Source organism: Hippocampus comes, unplaced genomic scaffold (assembly GCF_001891065.2).
Source record: "Hippocampus comes isolate QL1 unplaced genomic scaffold, H_comes_QL1_v1.1 scaffold249, whole genome shotgun sequence".
NCBI classification, from domain to species: Eukaryota; Metazoa; Chordata; class Actinopteri; order Syngnathiformes; family Syngnathidae; genus Hippocampus; species Hippocampus comes.
Genome location: NW_017805035.1, coordinates 1,122,912 through 1,146,275, shown reverse-complemented (window position 1 = coordinate 1,146,275; position 23,364 = coordinate 1,122,912). Strand labels below are relative to the sequence as shown.

Sequence of the window (23,364 nt, the reverse complement as noted above, 5' to 3'; positions counted from 1 at the left end):
AGCTTGCATACCACGCTTTGAGAATCCCAAAACTAAAAGCCGACATTTACAGGTAGCGTGTAGAACGGGGCCTTGAGGTGGGGCTGTCACTTTAGAGTGCCTCGTTGTCGGGAGTGAGTGCTTACATTTCAAGGAGACAAGACGGCAGGCCGAAGTAATTAATATATATATATATATATATATATATATATACTTTTTTTTACGTGCCTGCAGTTGTTTGGACATCGATTTTGCTCTGGCGTGGCTGCTTTAGAGTGCCTTGTTGTCACACAGTCAGTGGACATGGCCACAGCGTCGAAGCGCGAAGAAAGTGGCCTGATGTTTTATGATTATGAAGGCTCGTTTTATATATCTGGTGTTTTTTAATTCATTTAATTTGACAAGGTTGTTAATGACTCTGGTGTGTCAAATTTATTTTCACTCTACAGGAACATTTTTGTAGTGTATTCCTATAAGATCAGTGTATTCATACTCATCATGTAGTCATAGTAATTATGTATGATTAATTATAATGTAATCATAATAATACTGAAGATGTCATCGTGATAGAGTGGACTTTGTGTTCAATGAGTAGGTCAAGAATAATATTTATGGTCGTATTTGTGGCCAAGCTGAGTCGGGTCTGGCTGGCCCGCCATGTCTTGACTCTTGTGTGAAGTTGAGCTGACTTCATTGGCCATCGTAAGTCCATAAGCATCGGAAACGGGCCAAGGCGCAGTAGGACTACAGCGTGTGTCAGTAAATCACTTTTCCTTTCATTAACTAGACGAAAATGTGGCACTCTGTATCAGATTAGATATGCAGGAAATGGCCAAGACCACATCTGTTTTCCAGATGACACTCTGGCGTGGGCCCGGTCCGAGGTCGGTTCTGTGTCTGAGTCTCCTGTAGGGTTTGGGCACACGAGAGCAGCTGTAAAGCTTCTACACATGAAAAAAAAAAAAAAAAAAAACCTTGACATTTTGCAGGTTTCTGGATTCAACTTGGCGATGGCGGCCCGAGTCCCAGCTGGTTCCAGCTGGCTCTGTTCTGCTGCTGGTTCTACTCCAAATTGACTCGACTTGGATGACTGTGTTTATTCTATAAATGGGTTTCGAAGAACCAAGACTAACATTTGACATCATACCACCACACCAAGAACGAGGGGCAACGAACAGGAACAGTATCAAGAATGAGAAAGCCAACAGGAACAAGAACTAAAGAACAGGAATAGAATAATTACAACAGGACAAGGCCCATCTCCGAGAATAGGAACAGGAGAGAATGAAAGAGAACAAAAACAAAAGAACAGGAATGACTCGAAGAACGGGAACAAAAGAAAGCCAACAGAAACAGGATCAAGAAGAACGGGAGCATGAACAAGAGTAAAAGAAAGAACAAAAGAACCACAATAGGAGCAGGAACAATAAAAAGAAGCAGAGCAAGAAGAGAAGAATGTGAACGGGAACAGCAAAAAGAACAAGAATAAGAAGAGGAACAAGAGCTAGAAAATAATCTAGGATGAGTAAGAACAGAAGCAGCAAAAATAACAAAAACAAATGCGAAACTACAGGCCCAGGAGCAAGAACACGATCAAGAAGGACAGGACTGAGAACAACAGGAACAATAACAAGGAGAAGTGTTTCTGCTGTTTCATTGCGGCGAAACACCTTTGACCCTTGAAGACCGCCTTTTCAGATGATGTCAGTGTCACCGCCCCCCCCCCCCCACCCCCCCGGCCAAGAGCATTGTAGCACGTCCTTGCGCAAAGGCGGGGATTTGATCTTAGGACGTAAACAAAGTCACTCAAGTGGTCTCGCTGTGATTACCATCAGATGCTTCACATTAGTGGGGCCCCTTTCCTTGGGGGAGGTCCTGCAGGCCTAGCCAGTGATGATACACAGACCTGAAACATATATACACACTTTAATGTACACTCACTCATACGCATACATCAAAGTGTGTATATGTACATAACATGTGAGTACGTAGTGTGTTGGTGAGTGTGTATGCATGATATCAACTATGACATGAGAGCCTAGAGACCCAACCACGTAAAGTGTGTGAGAATTGCGACGCACACGAGTGTGATATGTGTGTTTGTGTGTGTGCATATCAGTGTACACGCCACACATATCATAAACATACACACTTCATGTATATACACATTGACATCCACGTTATGCACACGCAGGCACACACAAACACACACGCACACACACACACAGACACACACTCACACACACTCTTCCTCATCGTCACATTCCTATAAAATTGTTGGATCTGGCTGGTACACACGTTTGTTGGCCACCAACACACATGCAGCCAGACAGACAGACAGACACACACACACACACACACACACACACACACACACACACACACACACACTCTTCCTCATCGTCACATTCCAATAAAAATGTTGGATCTGGCTGGTACACGTCTGTTAGCCAGCTCCACAAATGCAGACAGACAGACAGACACACACACAGACAGACACACACACACACTCACACTCTTCCTCATCCTCACATTCCTATATAAATGTTGAATCTGGTTGGTACACATGTTTGTTAGCCACCTCCACACATGCACACAGACACAGACAGACACACACACACACACACACGCGCGCACACACACACACACACGCACACGCACACGCACACACACATTCCAGCACTGTGAAACTAATTTACGAACATCTCACTCCCATCTGTAACCTCTCAACTGTAATAAATACAACAAGCACCATTAACCTTTCAAAGGCTCACCACTCTTTCTTTGGCACGCTCACAACATCCATACATGTGTAAATATCGCATTAATTAATACAGGTCATCAAGAATGTTTTTTGGAATTCTCGGTAGTGTTGAACTACGGATGTTTATAAAAGTCCCTTCCATCCATCAGTTTTCTACTACTGGTTCTCAAGGGGTCGCGTTAGGGTAAGGGGCCCATCCCAATTGACTTTTTGGGTACACCCAGGACTGGGATGAGGGTTCGTTAGTTAGTTGGTCAATGTCAGGGCACGTAAAGACAAGCAAACATTGACCACTAGTCCACCGTTTTGCCCGAGGTCTTTCTGGAATAACACAATCAAGTTGATGTTCTTGTCGTGGTGCTCTGGAGCTCCTTGTTTTCCCTGGTCTTCTATTCACAAACGTCATGCACATGACATTCCAAAGAGCTCCTTTGCCGTTTGACGCTTGATGTGGTCGTCGGCGCGGGACTGCAGGAAACGCAGCCGTCAGCTTAAACACAAGCAGATGGGACGATTCTTCCTCTTTCTTTGTCTGATAGCGGACAGCTGCTCACACTCAAATACAACAGGATGTGACTTTGGCTACCCGATCTCTGCGAACACAAACATCCACCATCATCATTATTTTCGTCATCTATTTTTCATCAATAATCACTAACGAATGGAATGAGAATGTGCAAACTATGAGATCAAACGTATAACCTCTTGACTGTGCGCTAACTGCTGTTTTACCGTGTTGCATCCTTATTCGGGTGGTGGGTGAGCTAGCTGGTATCCCAGCTGGCAGGGAACAGCCTGGACTGATCGCCAGTCAATGTCAGGACACAAAGGGAAACAATAGACCGTCACTAGTCAATGGCACAGCACATATAAGGCCCTGTTATAATAGACGTGCCAAGGTTGTCTCCAAGTGCTCACTTGGCAGCAGCCGACTTGATGTCATCCGCAAGTGGAAATCTTGCAGTTCCTTATCCAGTAAACATACTTTGTGGATGGACACCAGCAAGTCTGTTATGATTCCACCATGTACACCGCATGCCTCTCCTGCACTGAATTTAAAGGGAATAGGGGGAGTCGCTTCGGTCGGCAAAGAATCAAGTCGGCTGTGTTCTGTCACACAACAGCGTAGCAACGCCTTTTTAACTGCGCCCGTCTATGAAAAGACCAAAAATTACCGTATTGGCCCGAATATAAGACGGCCCTGATTATAAGACGACCCCCTCTTTTTCAAGACTCAAGTTTGAAAAAAGACGTTTTGAACACCAAATTAATTTTTATACAGAAAATAATTACAGTACATCTGAAACAAATGATTAAAACAATATATTTGAGAGAAAAAGCATATTATTTTGCCTCATTCAAATCTTAATATCCGAACATTTAAATATGTAAAATAAAGTGCAATCACGTTCGTAAATGAATGGCTTCTGGTTTTTGAAATGTAAATTACATCATAACTTCTCCTCAGCTGCTGATCTTCGACCCACTTTTCTCCAGATTGTCGCTACGTTTCTCCATTTTCTGTTATCTCTTCTATTATTTTCTTCTCTTTTCTTTCTTACCGCTATTTTTTATTTTTCTTCTTCGTGCTACCGCTATTTTAATTTTTATTCTTCGTGACAGGGGTTCACTTTGGCCTCGGGAGTCAAGTTCAGCATTCGCTTCAATGATATCTGCCGCCATCTAGCGTCGTGAATGGGTATAATGTCTAGACCCCGAATATAAGACGACCCCCACTTTTTCAGTCTTATTTCAATGCAAAAAAACACCGTCTTATATTCGGGCCAATATGGTAATAAAACTATATCGGCACAAAAATATGGCCCATTGATAAACAATGAAAAGGTCGCTTAGCAAGGTCAGACCACATGCAGACGAACAATGGTTTGGTCTGCAATCCATGCCACGGTCATCAGTAGAAGTAAGGACACATATTGAGAAATAATGGACTGGTCGCCAGTTAACGGCAAGGCATGTGACGGACAGGATCTCAACCTTTCTGCTTGTTTAATATCGTTGATGACATCAATGCTCCTTGCTGCCTTCTCATTGCAGGAGAAAGAAATCATCATGGCGGGGGAGCGGTGTCTTCTCCTTGTTCTCATGGGGGCCATGTGTTTCCATGGCAACGCTGCACAGAGGACAGGTGGGTGCCATTATGGAGTATGACCTCACTCCTCTGTATTCCATCATATATAGGACATTGGCTTTCGATCTCGCTCTCACACACACGCACGCACGCACACACACTCACACACTACACGCGCACACACATGAACACACGATAAAACACACACCTAGCAGTTTACTCGTGCACAGTGAACATCACTTGTACTAACATCACTGTGTGTGTGTGTGTGTGTGTGTGTGTGTGTGTGTGTGTGTGTGTGTGTGTGTGTGTGTGTGTGCGTGTGTGCGTGCGTGCGTGCGTGTGTGTGTGTGTGTGTGTGCTCATTCACGCATTAACGCCTCACATGCTTCACGCCCAGCATTAACGTCCCGGTCAACTTTCTTCTATGACTTGAGAGCGTGTTAAAAATTGTTTCCATGGCGATAATCTGATTATGCGTATTCCGGATCTTGGAGGAAAACAGTAAAGGAAGAAATCCAAAAGCCTCTGAGTGATCTTATTCTTTTTTGGGTTTGAAGGATTTGCTTCTGGCTCGTCCGGCCCTGGTGGACAAACGCGTGATGTTGGTTTTCCTGTCGTATGGCTTAGTTTACTAAGACGTGGAAACTGATCTTGATCTACTATCTGGGCGCATCCAGTATTGCGTCTGCCAAACATGTAAAATAGCTGCGCAATTCATTTCTAACCCAACGTGCAAAAATACTGGGACGGCGGCATGGATCAATGGTAGAGTGGTCGTTTCCCAATCCAGAGGTTGGTGGTTTGATCCCCGGCCATTGCGACCATGTCGAAGTGTCCTTGAGTAAGATACTGAATCTCCAGTTGCTCCTGATGCTGCGTCATTAGGAAGTGAAATGAGGTAAGAGTGTAAAGCGCTTTGAGTACCCGAGGTAGAAAAGCGCAATAAAGGTGACAGCCCATTTACCGTTTCCTGTGAGGTGGTAGATGCAAAGAGATTAATTTAGCAGCCGTGAAGTGCGGAATCAAACCTGAGCCTGATCGGCAGTGGCTGATTTTCTAGCAAGTTAGGCATACTCCCGCGTGTAACCGCGAGTGCGGTTATTACGGCGAGGGCGGGGCGGAAGCAGAACGAAAGAGATGACGGTGATCTTTTTCGCTCGTGAAAACATTTTTGAAAGGGCAGAAACAACAACAAAATAAAAAGATTGGGACTGATGATCTATTGAGCAATGCAATCTTGGAAACTGGGCTGACTTGGAAATCATAACAAGAAGAAGTTGTACTACTGTATATCAGTGATGATAAAATTCCTTTCATCTCTACATTTCCTTGCATCTGGATCCTTTCAGCAGAATATGACATTTGGTGCCGGCTTCTCCCAGAGCAGTTTTTTTTTAGGTGTGCTTTCCCAAGTTGTGCAGAGGCATCCAATTCCGACACACTTGGGACTCGAAAATCAAACCAAACATGGCTTTTTAAGTAGCGGCTGGCTTCCCAAAAATGATCAGAGCAGTCGACGGTTTCATGAGTATCTGTTGCCGAAATGCAGGGGGGGAAGTTAGCGAACGGGGTGATGTGCATCTTCCTTGACAATCGCACCATGTTTTTGTGGTTCAAAAAAATATATATATATTATAATCATTACACCACACAACCCAAATACAGTACAGAGTTGCAGAACAGTGCATTGATCCATGTGCGGGATTTTGAATGCTTTGTGTGTGACAAGTTGCCAACTGTAATTTTTTTCGTGATGGGCAACTTTGCATTGCGGCTCAGTGTGCAGCAGGCCTTCGAGCCAACACGAAATATATTGCTGTGAGAACCCTGTTGGAGATATTTTTAAGATGACTAATGGAGTGCAAACAAACAAACAAAAAAAAAACCCTTACAAGTGTAAACAATTTGATATGAGTGGTTGCTGTAGACATGTGGAAGTTTAAAAAATGGTCTAGTTCCCAGGGTGACTGGACTCAAGGTTTATTTAGTTCTTGTGACGCTCCCACCCCCACAACTCCCACCCCTCCTCCCAGTTGAAACGCCTACCAGAGACATAAAATAGGGGAAATTCACACCAAAGATTTAGAAAAGGCCTTCTGGATTTAAAAGTAAAAAGTCTACAGCAACCAAGCAACCAGTTTCCTCCCTTTTGACTTTAACGGATAACCACGACCTGGATGACTAACAATCTTCACAGACGTAAAGACTCCTCATGAGTTCAGGGCCACGCAGCTTGGATGCTCTTCACGCTTTTGCACTTCCGATCACTGCAGATTTGTCTTCTTCTTCGTCTCCTATGGAAAGCCATTTGAGCATTTATTTCATTTCCTTGTGATCCATCTTTAACCCTTTCATGCACCCCTGTAACCTGAAAACATGATAAGCGGTCCACTGCCGTGACGGCTGTCCCTGACGGCCCTTACGGATCTTTAGATGGATAGTAACTCTATGGAATAAATGCTGAAACGGCTTTACCAGACGTCTCCATGTCACCTGCGCTAGCAAAGCACTTAGCTCTCTGACTGGCACGCCATCCAAAACCGCCGCTTCACCACGTAGCCCCTTCAGTGACCCGAACCCAACCCCCCATTGTCAGTATGCACTCAAGAAGCCGTGGCTGACCTGGTCTTCATGGTGGACGGGTCATGGAGCATCGGCGCGGAGAATTTTGAGCGCATCCGCCAGTTTTTGTCCACGCTGGTCAACAGCTTCGACGTGGGTCCAGACCGGGTCCGCATGGCTCTGGTCCAGTACAGCACGACACCAAGAACCGAGTTCCTGCTCAACACCTTCCAGAAGAAGGCCGAAATCCTCCAGTATGTCAGCACGCTGCCCTACATGGGGGGCGGTACCCACACGGGTCAAGGCCTGGATTTTATGCTGAGTAAGCATTTTGTGGAAGAGGCCGGGAGCAGGGCGAACCAGAACGTGGCCCAGATCGCCGTGGTCATCACGGACGGAAAATCTCAAGATGACGTGGAGTCTCACGCCGCGGAGCTGAAGAGGAAAGGAATTGTCTTGTACGCCATCGGGATTAAAGACGCGGATGAAGATCAGCTGAGGGAGATCGCCAGTGAACCGCATAGTCAGCACGTCTACAGCGTGTCCGACTTTGCCGCGCTGCAGGGAATTTCTCAGAGCATCGCCCAAACCTTGTGCACGACCGTGGAGGAGGTCAAACGACAACTTCTGCAAGTGTCTCAAGGTAACGTGAAGTCACGCCACATCGCTCGTCGTGGAAATGAGACTACAAATATGGCGTGGATACAAACTTTGGGTGGTCTGCATCACGGAGAGACAAAATTCTACCTACAGATGCTAACTTGGTTATACATTGTTAAAGACCAAGGACTAGGTGGTACTCAATTGTCTTTTGTTTTTTTAGGCTAAAAGAGGGCTCAGTGATATATTTCATCCATGGCAAGAGTCGCCCCAACCCTACTAGATGAGAACCTTAGCACATTCGTTCACATCGGCGGTAATCTGACGCAATCGTGACGTGCAGTTAACTCGCTAGCTAGGCCTACACCCTGAAAATACCTTTTCTGGATAGTCCACTGGCATGGCGGCTTTAGAGTGCCTCATTGTCAGCCATGAGTGCATAGACGTCATGCAGACAAAGGCAGAATCGCGATGAGGGGGGCAATTTATGTTTAAAAGAGGTCTTAGGGCTGGCACAATGGCTTTAGAGCGCCTCATTGTAGACGTCAGGACAATAAGGCGTAAGAAATGAAAAAAAAAAAAAGTATAGTCCAACTTGACAATCAGTGTGTGGACAGTGGTGTCTTTAGAACGCCTCAGCGTCATGCCAAAGCGTGGAAAAGCCCTCCGACGACCTGGTTAGATATATTCCAGCATGTCGTCAAATGTAGGCATGAGAACGATGCGAGACCAAGTCGCATTCATTTTTAGCAGATTGCAGTAGAGGCATTTGATTGACTGTTTCAGCGGACACATCGAGTGAAGTGCATGATTTGTTTTTTCCACAGTTTAAAAGCGTCATTTTATGTATCGGCGATTTAGTAGAGGCATTTGATTGACTGTTTCAGCGGACACACCGAGTGAAGTGCATGTTTTTTTTTTTCACAGTTTGAAAGCGTCATTTTATGTTTTTTGGTGTGTGAAATAATTCAACTTACATACAGTATATTTATTTAAATATATTTAGGAAAAAATGCTTTTTTCACATTCGTGGGACTGTGAGCAATATGATGGAGAGACCTCTTTTTGGTGTGTGAAATAATTCAACTTACATACAGTTTATTTATTTATTTATATATATATTTAGGGAAAAATGATTTTTCTTCCCATTAGTGGGACTGTGAACAATATGATGGAGAGAACTATTTGAAAGCCAATTCTAATTGAATCAGGGAGTGCATTGGCTCCTTCATGGATCAAATATTTGTGAATTTCCAGCTCCTTTTTAGAGAACAGCAAGTGCTGCAACAAGTGCGAAAACACTGAATGGTTGGACGCGTGCATTCAAAAGTTTCGAGAGAGAAGCCAAATGAAGTTCATTCAGTGCATTATAATGGGTTTTAGGTTCAGGCTAAAACTTCAGATCAAAAGCCTAACGTCCCTTTTATTGTAGGCAGTGAATTTCTTGGAATGAAATATGGAAAAATAGAAAGCAAGACATTAGACCAAATAAATAAATAAATAAAAATCCCAAAGCAATTTTAAATCCGGAACAGATTGTAGCTCACCCAACGGCAGCAACATCAAACAGTCGGGATGACAGTCAATGCGTTGAAAGCACGAGCTGGCTGCTAAAGGAGCTCTGCTTCGTTTGCTTTAGGCCTGAAATACCACCAAAGGAACTTGTGGAGCGTAACACAGCAAGTAATGATTAGCGCCAGTGTCGCCATTCTACTCACGCCGCAAACATGTGCACTGGGAGATCTGGTTCACTTCAGTGTACTGTCTCTTCAAATATTAAACAAATCTTCAATCACAAATAAAACAAAAAAACTGTTTCGCTGAGTTATTTACCGAAGCAAATGGAAATGATTACCTTGAAGAAGTCTGCCTCTCGTCTTAATTCTATGACAGTGTTTGAAAGAAAGTCACCGGTGCTCTCGTCTGAAACTGCCGTAAATGGAAACATTGAATTCAATCGGTTGGAGTGACACGCGGCTGAAAACGTCAAAAAATTATGAAAAATAAAAGCAAAGACTTACCAATGGTTAGAGCAGCTTGATGATGTTAAATTTGATGAGTCACTTTTATTCCTTCTTCCTCCCAAAAGCTAAAAACGCTTTCGTAACATGGATGTTGAAAGACTCGACTTCACGGGGGGGGATCTGGAATGAATTTATGAAATTTGGGATACAGCTGTTTTCCTGTCAGAGTGTGGTCATAGAACAAATTAAAATGGCATCTCAAGGCACCAGTGCATTTCGTATTTTAAATACCGGTAATATGTTTGAATCGATTTGGCTACGGCTGCAATTACATTTTGTCAAATGAGAAGTACAATTTACACCCATGCTTTTTTTTTGTATTTTGTGTATAGATCATTTGAAATTTCATGGGGTGGTGGGAGAGAAAATCTCCTCGAATTACGGAATGCCCCTTATCTGTTTTGTGCGATTGACTGACCTTAGCTTCAATGCTAATTATAATAATAAGCAGTATAGAGAATGGATGTAGGAAAATGAAAAAGGTGCTAACTTTGTTCTCTTCTCTCCCAGAATGTGCCAAAGCCACCGTAGCCGATGTGGTCTTCCTGGTGGATGGCTCTTCCAGCATCGGCATTTCCAATTTCCAGGAGGTCAGAGGCTTTCTCCGAAGCGTGGTGTCCGGTTTCGACGTCGGTCCTGACAAGGTCCGCGTGGGTTTGGCGCAATACGCCAATGAACCTTTTCAAGAGTTCTTGTTGAAAGATCACATGGACAAGAAGTCTCTGCTGGCCGCACTGGACAAGTTCCCCTACCGAGCGGGAGGCACGGAGACGGGCAAGGCCATCGACTTCATACGGACGCAGTTCTTCACGGAAGGCGCCGGAAGCCGAATGAACCAGAGGGTGCCTCAGATCGCTGTGGTCATCACGGACGGAGACTCCGCCGATGACGTAGTGGAGGCGTCACGGCGCCTCAGACAACACGGGGTCATCGTCTACGCTATCGGAGTGGGACAAGCCAACATGGTCGAGTTGGAGGCCATCGCCAACCGACCGTCGGACAACTTCCGTTTCTTCATCGACAGTTTCCAAGCTCTTCAGAAACTGAGCGACGGTCTGCTGCAAACCGTGTGTACGTCCATGGAGAACCAGAGGCAAGGTGAGTAGCGGAGAACTTCGGTTTCCAGGTTCGGAACGGCGCCTGATTTAGTAGTTTGCTTGGTGGCGTCAGAATATGTCTCCGAAAAGCTCATTGACAGCCGGTGGGATGAAAAACGATTTGATTTGTCAAACCAATTTGGAATTCAAAGATGTGAGTGCATCTGGACGCGAAGAACTAATGAATTGGTCCTTGAATCATATCACTGCCCACAGCTCTGTACGGTAGGTAATACTGTCGGCATTTTTGGAAAGCCGTTTACATGTTTCTATAAGATCCTTGATAGCCATTTGAAGGCATTGTAGTTTACTGGTAAAGTTTGATTGCATACTCGTTGGCCAAAATTGACACTGGTAGTGGAAAAATGTTACTTACCCTGACACGGTCATTATATTTGGATGATTGGTGTAAATACTCGTACAAGTACAAGGACCTTAAGCTGGATATCAAGGAAAAAGAATAAATGGCAGCATTCCATACAACTGCAGTCACACAGCATGAGAAGTTAGCGCCATACTTATTTCTCATTTGATTGAAAAGAAATTAAAAAATTATGGCCTAGAAGTGAGTTTAAGTAGAAGTTGTTCAAACAAATATTTTTTTTAATTATGACCTGCCGACCTGATGGAATTTGAACCGACGAAGACTCAATGCAGCGGTTATGCAACATTGACTCTCGTTCCACACCACAACAATGCAGACTGAAACAAGCTAGAAAAGATGTGTGATGGCAGCCAAAAAACACGACACGAACAATTCGGTGGAAGGGCAGAATTTACTGTAATATGTGTTTGCTGTGGGAAGTTTCCACAGAAATGAATCCCCAGCCTGATATTAAAAGTCCAAAGCAGCAAGATGTCAGATCGGCTTTTGGCAAGCGGGGATGATTACTTTCAGCTCCTAGACTTCTCATGAAAGCTGTGAACAATGTGTGCTTCAGTGGGAGGTTAAAATGTGGTCATACTCAGCTCTTAGAAATCCAAAACGCAGACTGAACTTGTCTGCCTTTTAGCTGCGCCTGGCCAAAACTAACAGGGGAAGGGATATTAACAGGATAGCGAACTTAATTAGCATTAGCTCAGTCTTCCGGAGGGAGACACATTTTTTTTGTCCACTTTTCGAATCTTGCTGTCTCTTGTTCTACTGACCAACCTGCCTCATTTTGCAACTGTAAATTCAGACTTGCATGCTCAGTAAGGTGTGTGGATCCCTCCAATAAAAGACAACTGGATACGTGTCACGATATATGGCATATGATACGATTCAGGGACTCTTCATTTTAAATTGTAGTTTATGATTTGACTTGAACTCAATAATTTCCTGAACTGTACAATCGCTTTAAAATCTACGGCGTTTTTCAGCTTTATCCGAAAGGTTTGCAGACATCTTCATCCTGGTGGATGGCGGCTTGAGTCAAGCCGAGTTCCAGCAGGTCCGAAGCCTCCTGATCCGACTGACCAACCAACTGACCTTCGGGCTCTCAGCACACCGCCTCGGCGTGGCTGAGTACGGTCAAGACACCAAGGTGGAATTTCGTCTGAATACTCACCAGACCAACGAAGAGACCAGCGCCGCCATCCGCCGCTTCCGGCTGCGTAAACTACAGCCCAACGAGCCACGCAACTTAGGTGCAGCCTTGGAGTATGCCCGCTCAAACTTTTTCACCAGCCAGGCGGGAAGCCGGGCAGACCAGGGTGTCCGACAGTTCCTGGTTGTTCTAAGTGGGAAAGATTCCGACGATGACGTCGACAAGCAGTCCCGCTTACTCAAAGCCCAAGGCGTCAAAGTGGTGGGTCTAAGTCTCGGTGCATCCATACCACAGATGCGGGTGGTAGCCTCCAGTCCTTCCATCGTCTACCAGTCCACCGTCAACGTCCTTCCTTCTCTGAAAGCTACTTTTGAAGACCAGGAACTGCCGGCCAATCTTACTGGAGGTAAAGCAAGTCTTTCTTCTTTTGCCCCTTGTGTCCTTGACATGATGTACAACCCCTTCCCCCCCAAAAAATGAGTCATGTGACACAGGAAACCCGAAAATGGCTAACTAGGCCTACTTTGGAAATTTTTACTTGGGGTGCAACTAATTTTTTTTTTTTTTTGCTGTCGTTTCTTGCGCAGAATGTAAAGGAGCCAAACTGGCAGACATCGTGTTCATCATCGATGAGTCCGGAAGCATCGGAACCCCAAACTTCCAGCTGGTACGCACGTTCCTGCACTCGGTTGTTAGCGGGCTGGACGTGGCTCCAACCAAGGTGCGAGTGGGCATTGTGATGTACAGTGACAAAGCAAAAGCGCAAGTCTACCTCAACACCTTTGACGACAAGAGCGAGTTACTTAGTTTCATCAAAATAATGCCATACCACGGCGGCGGCACTAATACGGGAGTCGCCCTCAATTTCACGCGGGAGCACGTGTTCACCAAAGAACGAGGCAGCCGGAAGGACAAGGGCATCCAGCAGGTGGCGGTGGTGATCACCGACGGGAAATCCCAAGACGATGTGAGCAACGCTGCCGTGGCCCTCCGTCGGGCGGGCGTCAAGATCTACACGGTGGGCGTCAAGAACGCCAACCACGCCCAGCTGGTGAAGATGGCGTCCCACCCGCCGAGCAAGCACATTTTCACCGTGGACAGTTTCTCCAAACTCCAAGCGCTGGAGCAGAAGCTGCAGAACATCGTTTGCCATAACATTCTGCGGCAAGCGGTCAGCGTCAATATGAGAAGAAGTAGCATCAAGGAAGGTTTGCATCGCCGTATTTGGGTTTTTTTCGACATTGCAGTGGCTGTGTTCGAAATCACTCCAATCTCTTATTTTGTTTTTGTGCTCTAGGCTGCTTGCAAACTGATGAAGCGGACATCTTCTTCCTGATAGATCACTCTGGCAGTATCTACCCCACCGACTTTTATGACATGAAAAAGTTCATCATCGAGTTTATTAGTACCTTCCGCATCGGGCCTCAGCACGTTCGCTTGGGCGTCGCCAAGTACGCAGATGCGCCAAACTTGGAATTTGATCTGACAGCCTACACGGACGCCAAAAGCCTGGAGAAGGCGGTGGAGGGAATCGTGCAGGTGGGGGGCGGGACGGAAACAGGAAGGGCGCTGGAGTTCATGGGCCCGCAGTTTGATCGCGCCGTGGCCACTCGTGGTCAGAAGGTGCCGGAATACCTCGTGGTCATCACTGACGGGAAATCCACAGATCAGGTCAAAGGGCCCGCTGAGAAGCTACGAGCTCAGGGTGTCATCATCTACGCCATCGGAGTGAAGAACGCTGACATGGCTGAGCTTCGGGAGATATCCGGTGACTCCAAGAAGACGTTCTTTGTCAATAATTTTGATGCTCTGAACCCCATCAAGGATGACATCATCACTGACATCTGCACCACAGATGGTGAGGAGATCCCCCCCAAATATCACCTTTCCTTATGTTTTACTCATGTGGGAGAGGGGGTCCATATTTTGCAGCGGGAAATGGACGCAGGGTTCCGCCTTTGACCATTTTTGATAAGGACACTGGCAGATTTTGGCACAGGGCACAACTTGGCAGTGGAAAGTCCACTGAAAATAAATAACTAACTTTAAAATTCTCTATGTTATGTTTCTGCAGTTTGTAAAGATGTACCCGGAGACCTCCTGTTCTTGGTTGACAGCTCCGGGAGCATTTATCCACAGGACTACGAAAAAATGAAGGACTTCATGAAATCGGTCGTCGGCAAGTCCAATATCGGGCAGAGCGACGTCCACGTGGGCGTCATGCAATTCAGCACCATCCAGCAGCTGGTGTTCCCCCTCAACCGCCATTTCACCAAAGACCAAATGCTGCAAGCCATCGACGGCATGCAACAGATTGGAGGAGGGACGAACACGGGAGAAGCTATCGCGGCTTTATCGCCGTACTTTGACGCGTCCCAAGGCGGGCGCCCCGGTGTGAGGCAAAGGATGGTGGTGGTAACCGATGGAGAATCTCAAGATAATGTCAAAATTCCCGCTGCGGCCCTGAGGCGCAAGGGTGTGGTGGCCTACGCCATCGGGGTGATGGATGCCAACACCACCCAGCTGCTGGAGATCACCGGATCACCGGAACGAGTCTTTGCTGAGAGGGACTTTGATGCCCTGAAGGACTTGGAGAGCCAAGTGGCTATGGAGATCTGTGATCCAGATCGAGGTAATTTATCCTTGTTAACACTGTTCGCACTTTTCTAGTACTGTACAGCGAATCCACCGTTTATAGCAGGGAATGGTTTCCAGATATTAAAAAAAACCCAAAACATTCTTTTCTCCTCCGCCAGAATGCAAGAAGACCGAGAAGGCGGACATCATCTTCCTGGTGGACGGCTCTACGAGCATCACCTTGGACAAGTTCCAAAGCATGCAGAAGTTCATGTCATCCATGGTCAGCCAAACGACGGTCGGAAAAGACCTCACCCGCTTTGGAGTCATTCTGTTCTCATCCGAACCCAAATCAGTTTTTACTCTCAACCAATATGAGTCCAAGCGAGATGTTCTAAAAGCAATATCAGCTCTCAAATCTCCGTATGGGGACACCTACACAGGAAAGGCCTTGGAATACGCCTTGCCCTTCTTCAACACCGACAACGGCGGTCGGGCAGCGCTCAACGTGCCTCAGATTCTGATGGTCATCACAGACGGCGACGCCACCGATCAGAACAATCTGCGTCAACCTTCCGTCGCGCTGCGAGACAAAGGCATCACCGTCTTCAGTATCGGAGTGGAAGGCGCCATCAGGGACCAGTTGGAGATCATGGCGAATCATGACTCAAGCCGAGTTTTCTACGTGGACAATTTTGCCGCGCTGGAAACTTTGCACAAGAACATCACCTTTGTTCTCTGCAACTCCACAAAACCAGGTAGGAGACACAAAAGACCTTTTGACCATGACATCACGTGTACTTCCGGTTGGAAATAGACAGAGGCATGAAAATGTGAACATGATATCGGATAACTTGTTGAACCATTTCGGGGACAGCGGTCGCTACAGTGGACTGCTTATCATGTTATCAGGTTACAGGGTGCGTGAAAGGCTTAATATTCTTCAACAACTTTTGCAGCCTGCGAGAAGCAGAAAGCCGATCTGATCTTCTTGCTCGATCAGTCGGGCAGCATCAGCCAGCGGGACTACACCATCATGAAGAACTTTACCACGCAGCTGGTGGGCAGCTTCAAAGTCAGCCAGGATTTAGTACGCGTCGGACTGGCCCAATTCAGTGACATTTTCCAACACGAGTTCTACCTGAACCAATTCTTCACTCACGAGTCGGTGATCAAGCGCATCATGGCCCTGAACCAGCGCGGCGGCGGCACCCTGATCGGGCTCGCCCTGGATGCCATCAGGAGTCACTTTGAGGAATCCAACGGTTGCCGCAGGTCGGCCGGCGTCTCTCAAAACCTGGTGCTGATTACAGACGGCGAATCCCAGGATGAAGTGCAGGACGCCGCCGACCACCTCAGGACTCTCGGGGTGGAGGTGTTTGCCATTGGCGTGGGTGGCGCGCACGACCTGCAGCTCCTGCAGATCACAGGCAGACACGACAGACTCTTTACCGTCGAGAACTTTGACAGTTTGGACAAGATCAGGCTAAAGTTGGTCGACACCATCTGTAAATCCAAGCCTATCGAAGAGCAGACAAGTGCGTGCCTTGTTCCTACTTTTATTTCTTCCTTGATTCCTTCTTTCTCCTCTTCTTTCTTTCCTTTTTTCATCCAATCCCTGTCACTGCTTCTTGACTTTTCTCCCTTCACTTTTTTCTGTTACTCCTTTCCATCCATCCATCCATCCATTTTCCAATCCACTTTATCCTCACAAGGGTCGCATGGGGTCCTGGAGCCTATCCCAGCTGTCTTCGGGCAGTCGGCGGGGGACACCCTGAACTGGTTGCCAGCCAATCGCAGGGCACACAGAGACAAACAATCATCGGCGCTCACACTCACACCTAGGTACAATTTAGAGTGTTCAACCAGCCTGTCATGCATGTTTTTGGAATGTGGGAGGAAACTGGAGTACCCAGAGAAAACCCACGCAGGCACGGGGAGAACATGCAAACTCCACACAAGGAGGCCGGAGCCGGAATCGAACCCTGCACCTCTGCACCGTGAGGTCAACGTGCTAACCACTGGGCCACCGGGCTACCTACTCCTTTCCTTCCTTGCTCATTTCTTTCTTCCGTTCTTTCTCTCCCTGCGGCTTTGATCTTATTCGGGCACAATCACATTTCTGACTTGTTTGTACTTTTTGTCGAACAAACGCTTCAGGCTGCAGTGTGGACATCGCCATGGGCTTCGACATTTCTCAAAGAAGCGGACTCGCCGGCGAGATGTTGGTCAGCGGCCATAACAAGCTCAGGACTTTCTTGCCCGAGATTGTCCATTACGCCTCCACCATCCAGGGGCTGTGCTGCATTGGGCCCGACCCGATCAAGACCAAAATCGGTTACAGGGTGGTGGGCCAGGACGGACGATCTCTTTACGACTTCAAGTTCAAACCCTATGACCCCAATGATGACGTGGTGACCAAGGTCATGACTTTGAATTTGAACGTTCCCACTCGGCTCAACAGCGCCATGCTCAGGTCCTTCGGGCAGAAATTTAAGGAGGACTCCCGTGGGGGCGTGAAGGTAAGTCACAAGTCTTGGTCTTTGGTGAGGTCTCCTGTACAAGTGGGGGCCTTGAGTCACATCACTGGAGTCGGACTTATGTTGCTGAGGTCAGGACTAAGGACAAGCTTGACTAAACTTATGAAAGACTTAAACTACATGACTTGAAAGTCTTGCCCGTTCACATTTGAAAATCTACAATCATGGAGGACGCTCAGAAGCACGCTATGTCCTTCTTCAGGTTCTGGTCATCTTCTCAGACGGACTCGATGAAGACGTAGTGACGTTGGAGTACGAATCAGAACTGCTGCAAAAGTCTGGTAGGAAAAATAAATCAAGACAAAAGGTGGTTTGTTTGTTGTTGTGTCGGACACGGAAGTAATCCACTGGACTTCCTCCAGGTGTGGACGCGCTGCTGATGGTGGGCCTGCAGGGGGCGCCGGACCTGGCACAGCTTCAGATGTTGGAGTTCGGCCGAGGGTTCGGTTACAAAGTCCCGCTCAGTATCGGCATGCAGAGCGTGGGCAGCACAGTACTCAAGCAGCTTGTGAGTTGATCGTGGGGGGGGGGGGCAGCTAAATGCTAATCCTCGCTAACGCTACTCTCTCACAAACATACTCCCACAACAAAAACAACGATTTGGAGTGCTCCGAGTGACTGGTTGACGTTGTGTCATGACAGGACACTGTGTCCAACCGCGAGTGCTGCAACGTCATGTGCAAATGTTCAGGACACGAAGGCATCCGCGGATCTCGGGGTTCCCTGGGGTCAAAGGTTAGAGCATCGTTGTCGTCGCAGTCTTCATCATCATCATCGTCAGCTCCTTCATGTGATGTGTTTTGTTTTTTTCAGGGTCGCTCAGGGCTAGTGGGTTACCCCGGCTTCCCAGGAGAGGAGGGCGTTCCCGTAAGTGAACTCATCTTTTGTTTCTCATTTTGTTCCTTTTTTCCTTCAGTGCCTCCCTCCATTCCTTTCTTCCCTGGCTTTCCTGCCTTGATTTTTCTTCCAATGTCTTCCTTCTTTCCTTCCTTCATTCCTTCCGTTTGACTTTCCTTCCTTGCCGCTTGCTTTTCCTCTCTCCCTTTTTTCTTCCATCCGTTTTTTCCTTCCTTCTTTCTAGCCTTCCTCCCATCTTTTTCCTGTCTTGTGTCCTTTTGTACTTTCTTGCTTTTCCTTTCCTTCATTCAAAAGAAGCCAGGAAGTTGCATCCATGCTGAATGCACGGAAGTCCCAATCCTTCCTTGCTTCCTTCCTTTTCTCCTTTCCTTCCTCCCTTCCATTCTTGCTCCTGTTTTTCCCATTCCTTGCCTCATCCCGTTTTTTGCTCCATCCTTCCTTGCATCCTGGCCTGTGTGCTGAAGGTTCAGCCTTGGTGTCGTTATGTTTCAGGGTGAGCGTGGCAGTCCTGGACCCAGTGGACCTCAGGGTGTTCAGGGCTGTGCTGGAGTCCGAGGATCAAAGGTACTTCTTCTGTTTGTGTGTGTGTGTGTGTGTGTGTGTGTGTGTGTGTGTGTGTGTGTGTGTGTGTGTGTGTGTGTGTGTGTGTGTGCGACACCACAGAATGGTATATGATGAGCCTCAATGGTGTGTTTTGTTCTGTATTCAGGGGTACCGAGGCCTGCGAGGTAATCGGGTAAGTGATATTCACAAGATGACGTCGTCCCATAGCAGGAGGTTCACTTTGACGGACGTCACATGACTTTTCTGGCAGGGGGAGGACGGAGAAGTCGGACTGGACGGCGTCAACGGAGACCAGGTAGGCATTCGGATGTCCTCATCATCATCATCAGCCCCATCATCATCATCATTATTAAGTGTGATGAAGGCTCATACCTGTGTTTGTGCACACAGGGCGTGTCAGGACAAGATGGTAGTCGAGGAGAGCGAGGACATCCCGGAAATCCGGTAAATTATACACGGACATGATGTGTGTTTGGTGTCGTTTAGTTGTGCGTGTGGAAATGCCCTGGGGTCATGTTGACCTTTGAACTCCTACCAGCTGATTGACAGGCGTACTATTGTTCGTCCCACAGGGTATTCCCGGTATCCGAGGGGAGGCGGGGCTCAAGGGACAGCGAGGCTTGAGAGGAGATCCGGTGAGATGAGCGCCCCCTTTGTAAAGACCACTCAGGTTGCGGGTCACATGACGCGCGTTCTCACGTTTTGTCAGGGAGAACCAGGACGGGACAACACCGTGCGGGGACCCAAGGGAGACGTCGGAAATCCCGGATTACCTGTCAGCAATCCCACAATGAAATCCTGTTGCTGAGATGAGCAGAATGACATGTGGACATTCATGTTTCGCCATTTGCCTTCCTTCCTTCCCTCTTTTCATGCCTCTATCCTTTCTTCTCTCCTTCCTTTATTGCATTGCGTCCTTCTTTGGACCGTTTGTTCCTCTTCATCTTGCATTGCTTCATTTTTTTTTCCCTTCACATCTTCCTCTATCCTTCCTCCCTTCTTTCCTTTCCTCTTCCTTCCTCTCTTTTTTGTTCCTTCATTTCTTCCATTGATGCTCAATTTCCTTCATTTGTTCCTTCTTTCCTTCCCTATATCCTTACTTCCTTCTTTCCTTCCTGCCTTGTCTCTTGCTTTCCTTCTTCCCCTTCTGTGCACAGGGAGAACCAGGACAAGACGGGAGGGCCGGAGATGCTGGAGGTCCTGGGAATGCCGTGAGTTTTTTTTTTCTTTAGACTATCGCGATTTTATCAATTCGTCTCACGCTGAGTGTGTGTGTTGTGTATTAGGGTCCCGACGGAAGACGAGGACCCCTTGGAGAAAAGGTGAGAGATGGCCCATAAAACCCACGATCTGCTTTTTGTCACGAGACTCACACTGACAACTGTGTGTGTGTGTGTGTGTGTGTGTGTGTGTGTGTGTGTGTGTGTGTGTGCATGCGTGCGTGCTCCCCCAGGGTGCTGCAGGAGCTCCTGGTGATCCTGGTGTGTCAGGAAGTACTGGTGCTTCAGGTCCTCAGGTGAGTAACAAACAGGAAGTGAGGTCAGCGTTATAATGATACTTCTTCACTGATTTTCGATGCACGTTTAGGGTCCCAGAGGGGTCAGAGGTCAACCTGGACCAAGAGGGATCCCTGGACTTCCTGGGCCACAGGTAACCCGAACCAGCCGAGCCGTCACCACGGCGCCATGTCCGTAAAAGTTGGACAAATGTACACTAAGAAATATCCTTGTGGTGTCCCGCAGGGAGGACCGGGCTCAGCGGGAGGGGCGGGCTCCACGGGAAGACGCGGTGGTCACGGTCAGAAGGTGAGCCAATGACAGCTTCCCGTTGGCATCATGTGATGTCACTGTGGTAACGATAATGTTTGTCACGGAAGGGACAACCTGGAGATCCAGGCGTGCGAGGAGTGCAAGGGACGCTGGGACCACGTGGCACGCCGGTGAGTGTTTGTAGGGGGAACTTCCTGAGCATTAACATCTACTTAAAATAAATGGGATTGAATGGTGAGCTGTCATGATGTCGTTCACCAGCATGTAAACAAATAAGGCTTGTTCAGTGCGTGGGAATTAATACCTGTTCGTCGAAATGTGCCTTGACCTTAACGCGACTCGAATGAGAACAGGCAACACATACTGTAAAATGACGTGTCATAGTGTTTCGGTGTGTTTACATGTGTCATGTGTCACATGTCAAGAGTGCAGCTGCGCTTTTGTGTACTCGTCATGTAAACTGTTGATACCTCCTCCAGGGTCAGGATGGCAGAGATGGATATGGACCAGCTGGACCCAAAGGGATCAAGGTGACCAGGCGACATTCCCGTAAGATAACGCACACTCTTGCAAACTCGTGCTGACCTCAGGTTGCGTGTGTGTTTGTGTGTGTGTTCTTTCGTGTTGGTGTGCTTGTCATGTCTGTTAACTCGTGCATGCTTGTGTGTGTGTGTGTGTGTGTGTGTGTGTGTGTGTGTGTGTGTGTGTGTGTGTGTTTATCCTTTTCTTGATGTGTGTTTATGTCTGAGCATGTCTGTTTGTGTGTATAATACATGAATTTTAATGTTTCTTTGGGTGTGTGTGTGTGTGTGTGTGTGTGTGTTATTTTTGCATGTGTCTTTCTTGTCTTTCTATGCGCATGCATGTGCATGTTTTTGGATTTGTACATTTGTGTGCATGTGTTGGTGTGTGTACGTGTCTGTGTGTGTGTTTTCTTGTGTCTGTAGGGAGATCCAGGCTTCCCCGGTTATCCCGGTTTAGTGGTGAGTACGTTCATCCGCACTGAGAGAAAGTCTTTTAATGTGAAATGACGCCTGAGGAAGTGCTAACTGGCCACGCCTACTTTTTTTTTTTTTTTTTTGCTCTCAGGGTGAGAGCGGCCTGCAGGGTCCTAAAGGTCTCCCGGGGCGCAAAGGCAACCAAGGTCGCGGGGTGAGTCACCACGTGAACCTGCACGCACCCATCATACAAATACATTTGCAGCTTGGATGCACATACCTCAGGTCCAAAATTTCCAAGGTGGATAAATGGGCACAATGTTCACTGACACTGACTCCACCTTGCAGCGGGCTCTTCGTTTGTCAGACGTTTCTTCTCAAGAATGAAGTTGCCGGTGACTTTTGTGAAAAAAAAATAAATAAATAATAAAATTTTTAAAAATAGATCCTCAAGTGTTCCGAGACTGGTTAAACATAGGGACCAAATCACTGACTGTGCTTTTGTAAACTAGCTCCTCCCTTTTTGCAGCCATGTTGTTAGTGTCAGCAGTGCATGTCAGCGTTCAACTAAGGAAGCTACAAAATATATATATATATATATATCATGAGAAATAAAACCACATAATGGATCAAATTTGTAATTTGACCCAAATTTTTTTTTAAATCGATGAAATAATTGCTGTGACCCCATGCAGGGCAACTCAGGTCGCACTGGACAGGCGGGTCAACCTGGAGAGCCCGGCTACGAGGGACACAAGGTGAGAGGCTGACCCGTCCTTTGACATTACGGCAGTGATTGAATTAATCCTCAATGAATGGAAGGAAACGACTGAATGAAACAATGAAAACATGAATAACTTGACAAATGAATGAAAAAAAATGAATAAATGAAAACTTGAAAGATTGCATGAACAAATAAAAGAATCACTGACAGAATAAATAAAGAATAGAAATATGAATGACTGACAGAAATAAGTGGTGAGTGAAGACATGGTTGAATAACTTCATGAATGGCAGGATGAAACAAAATACATTGAAAATAAATTCAACCTTTTCAGGGACAGTCAGGTTATCATTATTGGTGCCTAAAAATGGTTAATCAATTAAAGAATGACAAATAATGAACAGTTACTGAATGGAATCATGAGAATGAACGAAGCAAAGAAATAAGCCTATGGAAAAAAAAAGCCCACACGATTGACAGGAAGAATGAAGGACTAAAAGAACGACTGAATGAATGACGTCATCTTTCCTCGTCACCCACAGGGCCCACGAGGTCCCGCCGGGGGTAAAGGGAAGACGGTACGTGTTGGGCTCACCTCACTGTCAACTTGTTCGTTGGCTGTGTTTGTGTCAATCGTGTTTATTTTGTTGTCGTGTCGCCTCGTCAGGAATGCGAACTGATCACGTTCATCCGAGACAACTGTGGTGAGTTCAGTCTCGGCTAGCCACGCCCCCCGTGTCACGTGTT

At 46.8% G+C, this 23,364-nt stretch overlaps 1 protein-coding gene and 1 long non-coding RNA gene across 5 annotated transcripts in view; one reads left to right on the top strand and one right to left on the bottom strand.

Annotated features, from left to right (window-relative positions):
• Positions 1-23,364, top strand: part of col6a4a (collagen, type VI, alpha 4a) — a 33,928-nt gene that overhangs the window by 3,568 nt on the left and 6,996 nt on the right. For 2 of the 4 annotated variants that reach the window (XM_019863708.1, XM_019863706.1), the window contains exons 2-32: positions 4,799-4,889; positions 7,432-8,040; positions 10,532-11,119; positions 12,481-13,053; positions 13,235-13,855; positions 13,945-14,505; positions 14,722-15,279; positions 15,404-15,982; positions 16,184-16,762; positions 17,385-17,746; positions 17,967-18,045; positions 18,127-18,272; positions 18,407-18,499; positions 18,578-18,631; positions 19,115-19,186; positions 19,332-19,358; positions 19,437-19,481; positions 19,577-19,630; positions 19,759-19,821; positions 19,896-19,961; positions 20,344-20,397; positions 20,473-20,508; positions 20,640-20,702; positions 20,774-20,836; positions 20,929-20,991; positions 21,063-21,125; positions 21,435-21,485; positions 21,903-21,938; positions 22,045-22,107; positions 22,589-22,651; positions 23,160-23,195. In XM_019863708.1, the coding sequence (XP_019719267.1) occupies positions 4,814-4,889; positions 7,432-8,040; positions 10,532-11,119; positions 12,481-13,053; positions 13,235-13,855; positions 13,945-14,505; positions 14,722-15,279; positions 15,404-15,982; positions 16,184-16,762; positions 17,385-17,746; positions 17,967-18,045; positions 18,127-18,272; positions 18,407-18,499; positions 18,578-18,631; positions 19,115-19,186; positions 19,332-19,358; positions 19,437-19,481; positions 19,577-19,630; positions 19,759-19,821; positions 19,896-19,961; positions 20,344-20,397; positions 20,473-20,508; positions 20,640-20,702; positions 20,774-20,836; positions 20,929-20,991; positions 21,063-21,125; positions 21,435-21,485; positions 21,903-21,938; positions 22,045-22,107; positions 22,589-22,651; positions 23,160-23,195 (6,396 nt within the window). In that variant the 5' untranslated portion in view covers positions 4,799-4,813. Of the gene's footprint in view, positions 1-4,798; positions 4,890-7,431; positions 8,041-10,531; positions 11,120-12,480; positions 13,054-13,234; positions 13,856-13,944; positions 14,506-14,721; positions 15,280-15,403; positions 15,983-16,183; positions 16,763-17,384; positions 17,747-17,966; positions 18,046-18,126; positions 18,273-18,406; positions 18,500-18,577; positions 18,632-19,114; positions 19,187-19,331; positions 19,359-19,436; positions 19,482-19,576; positions 19,631-19,758; positions 19,822-19,895; positions 19,962-20,343; positions 20,398-20,472; positions 20,509-20,639; positions 20,703-20,773; positions 20,837-20,928; positions 20,992-21,062; positions 21,126-21,434; positions 21,486-21,902; positions 21,939-22,044; positions 22,108-22,588; positions 22,652-23,159; positions 23,196-23,284; positions 23,322-23,364 lie in introns of all 4 variants that reach the window. The other 2 variants (XM_019863707.1, XM_019863709.1) reach the window with 2 other exon arrangements.
• Positions 194-2,358, bottom strand: LOC109512181 (uncharacterized). The gene is made up of 2 exons (XR_002167472.1): positions 1,809-2,358; positions 194-885 (listed from the first exon to the last, which is right to left on the bottom strand). It is a non-coding gene; the product is annotated as an uncharacterized LOC109512181 (long non-coding RNA).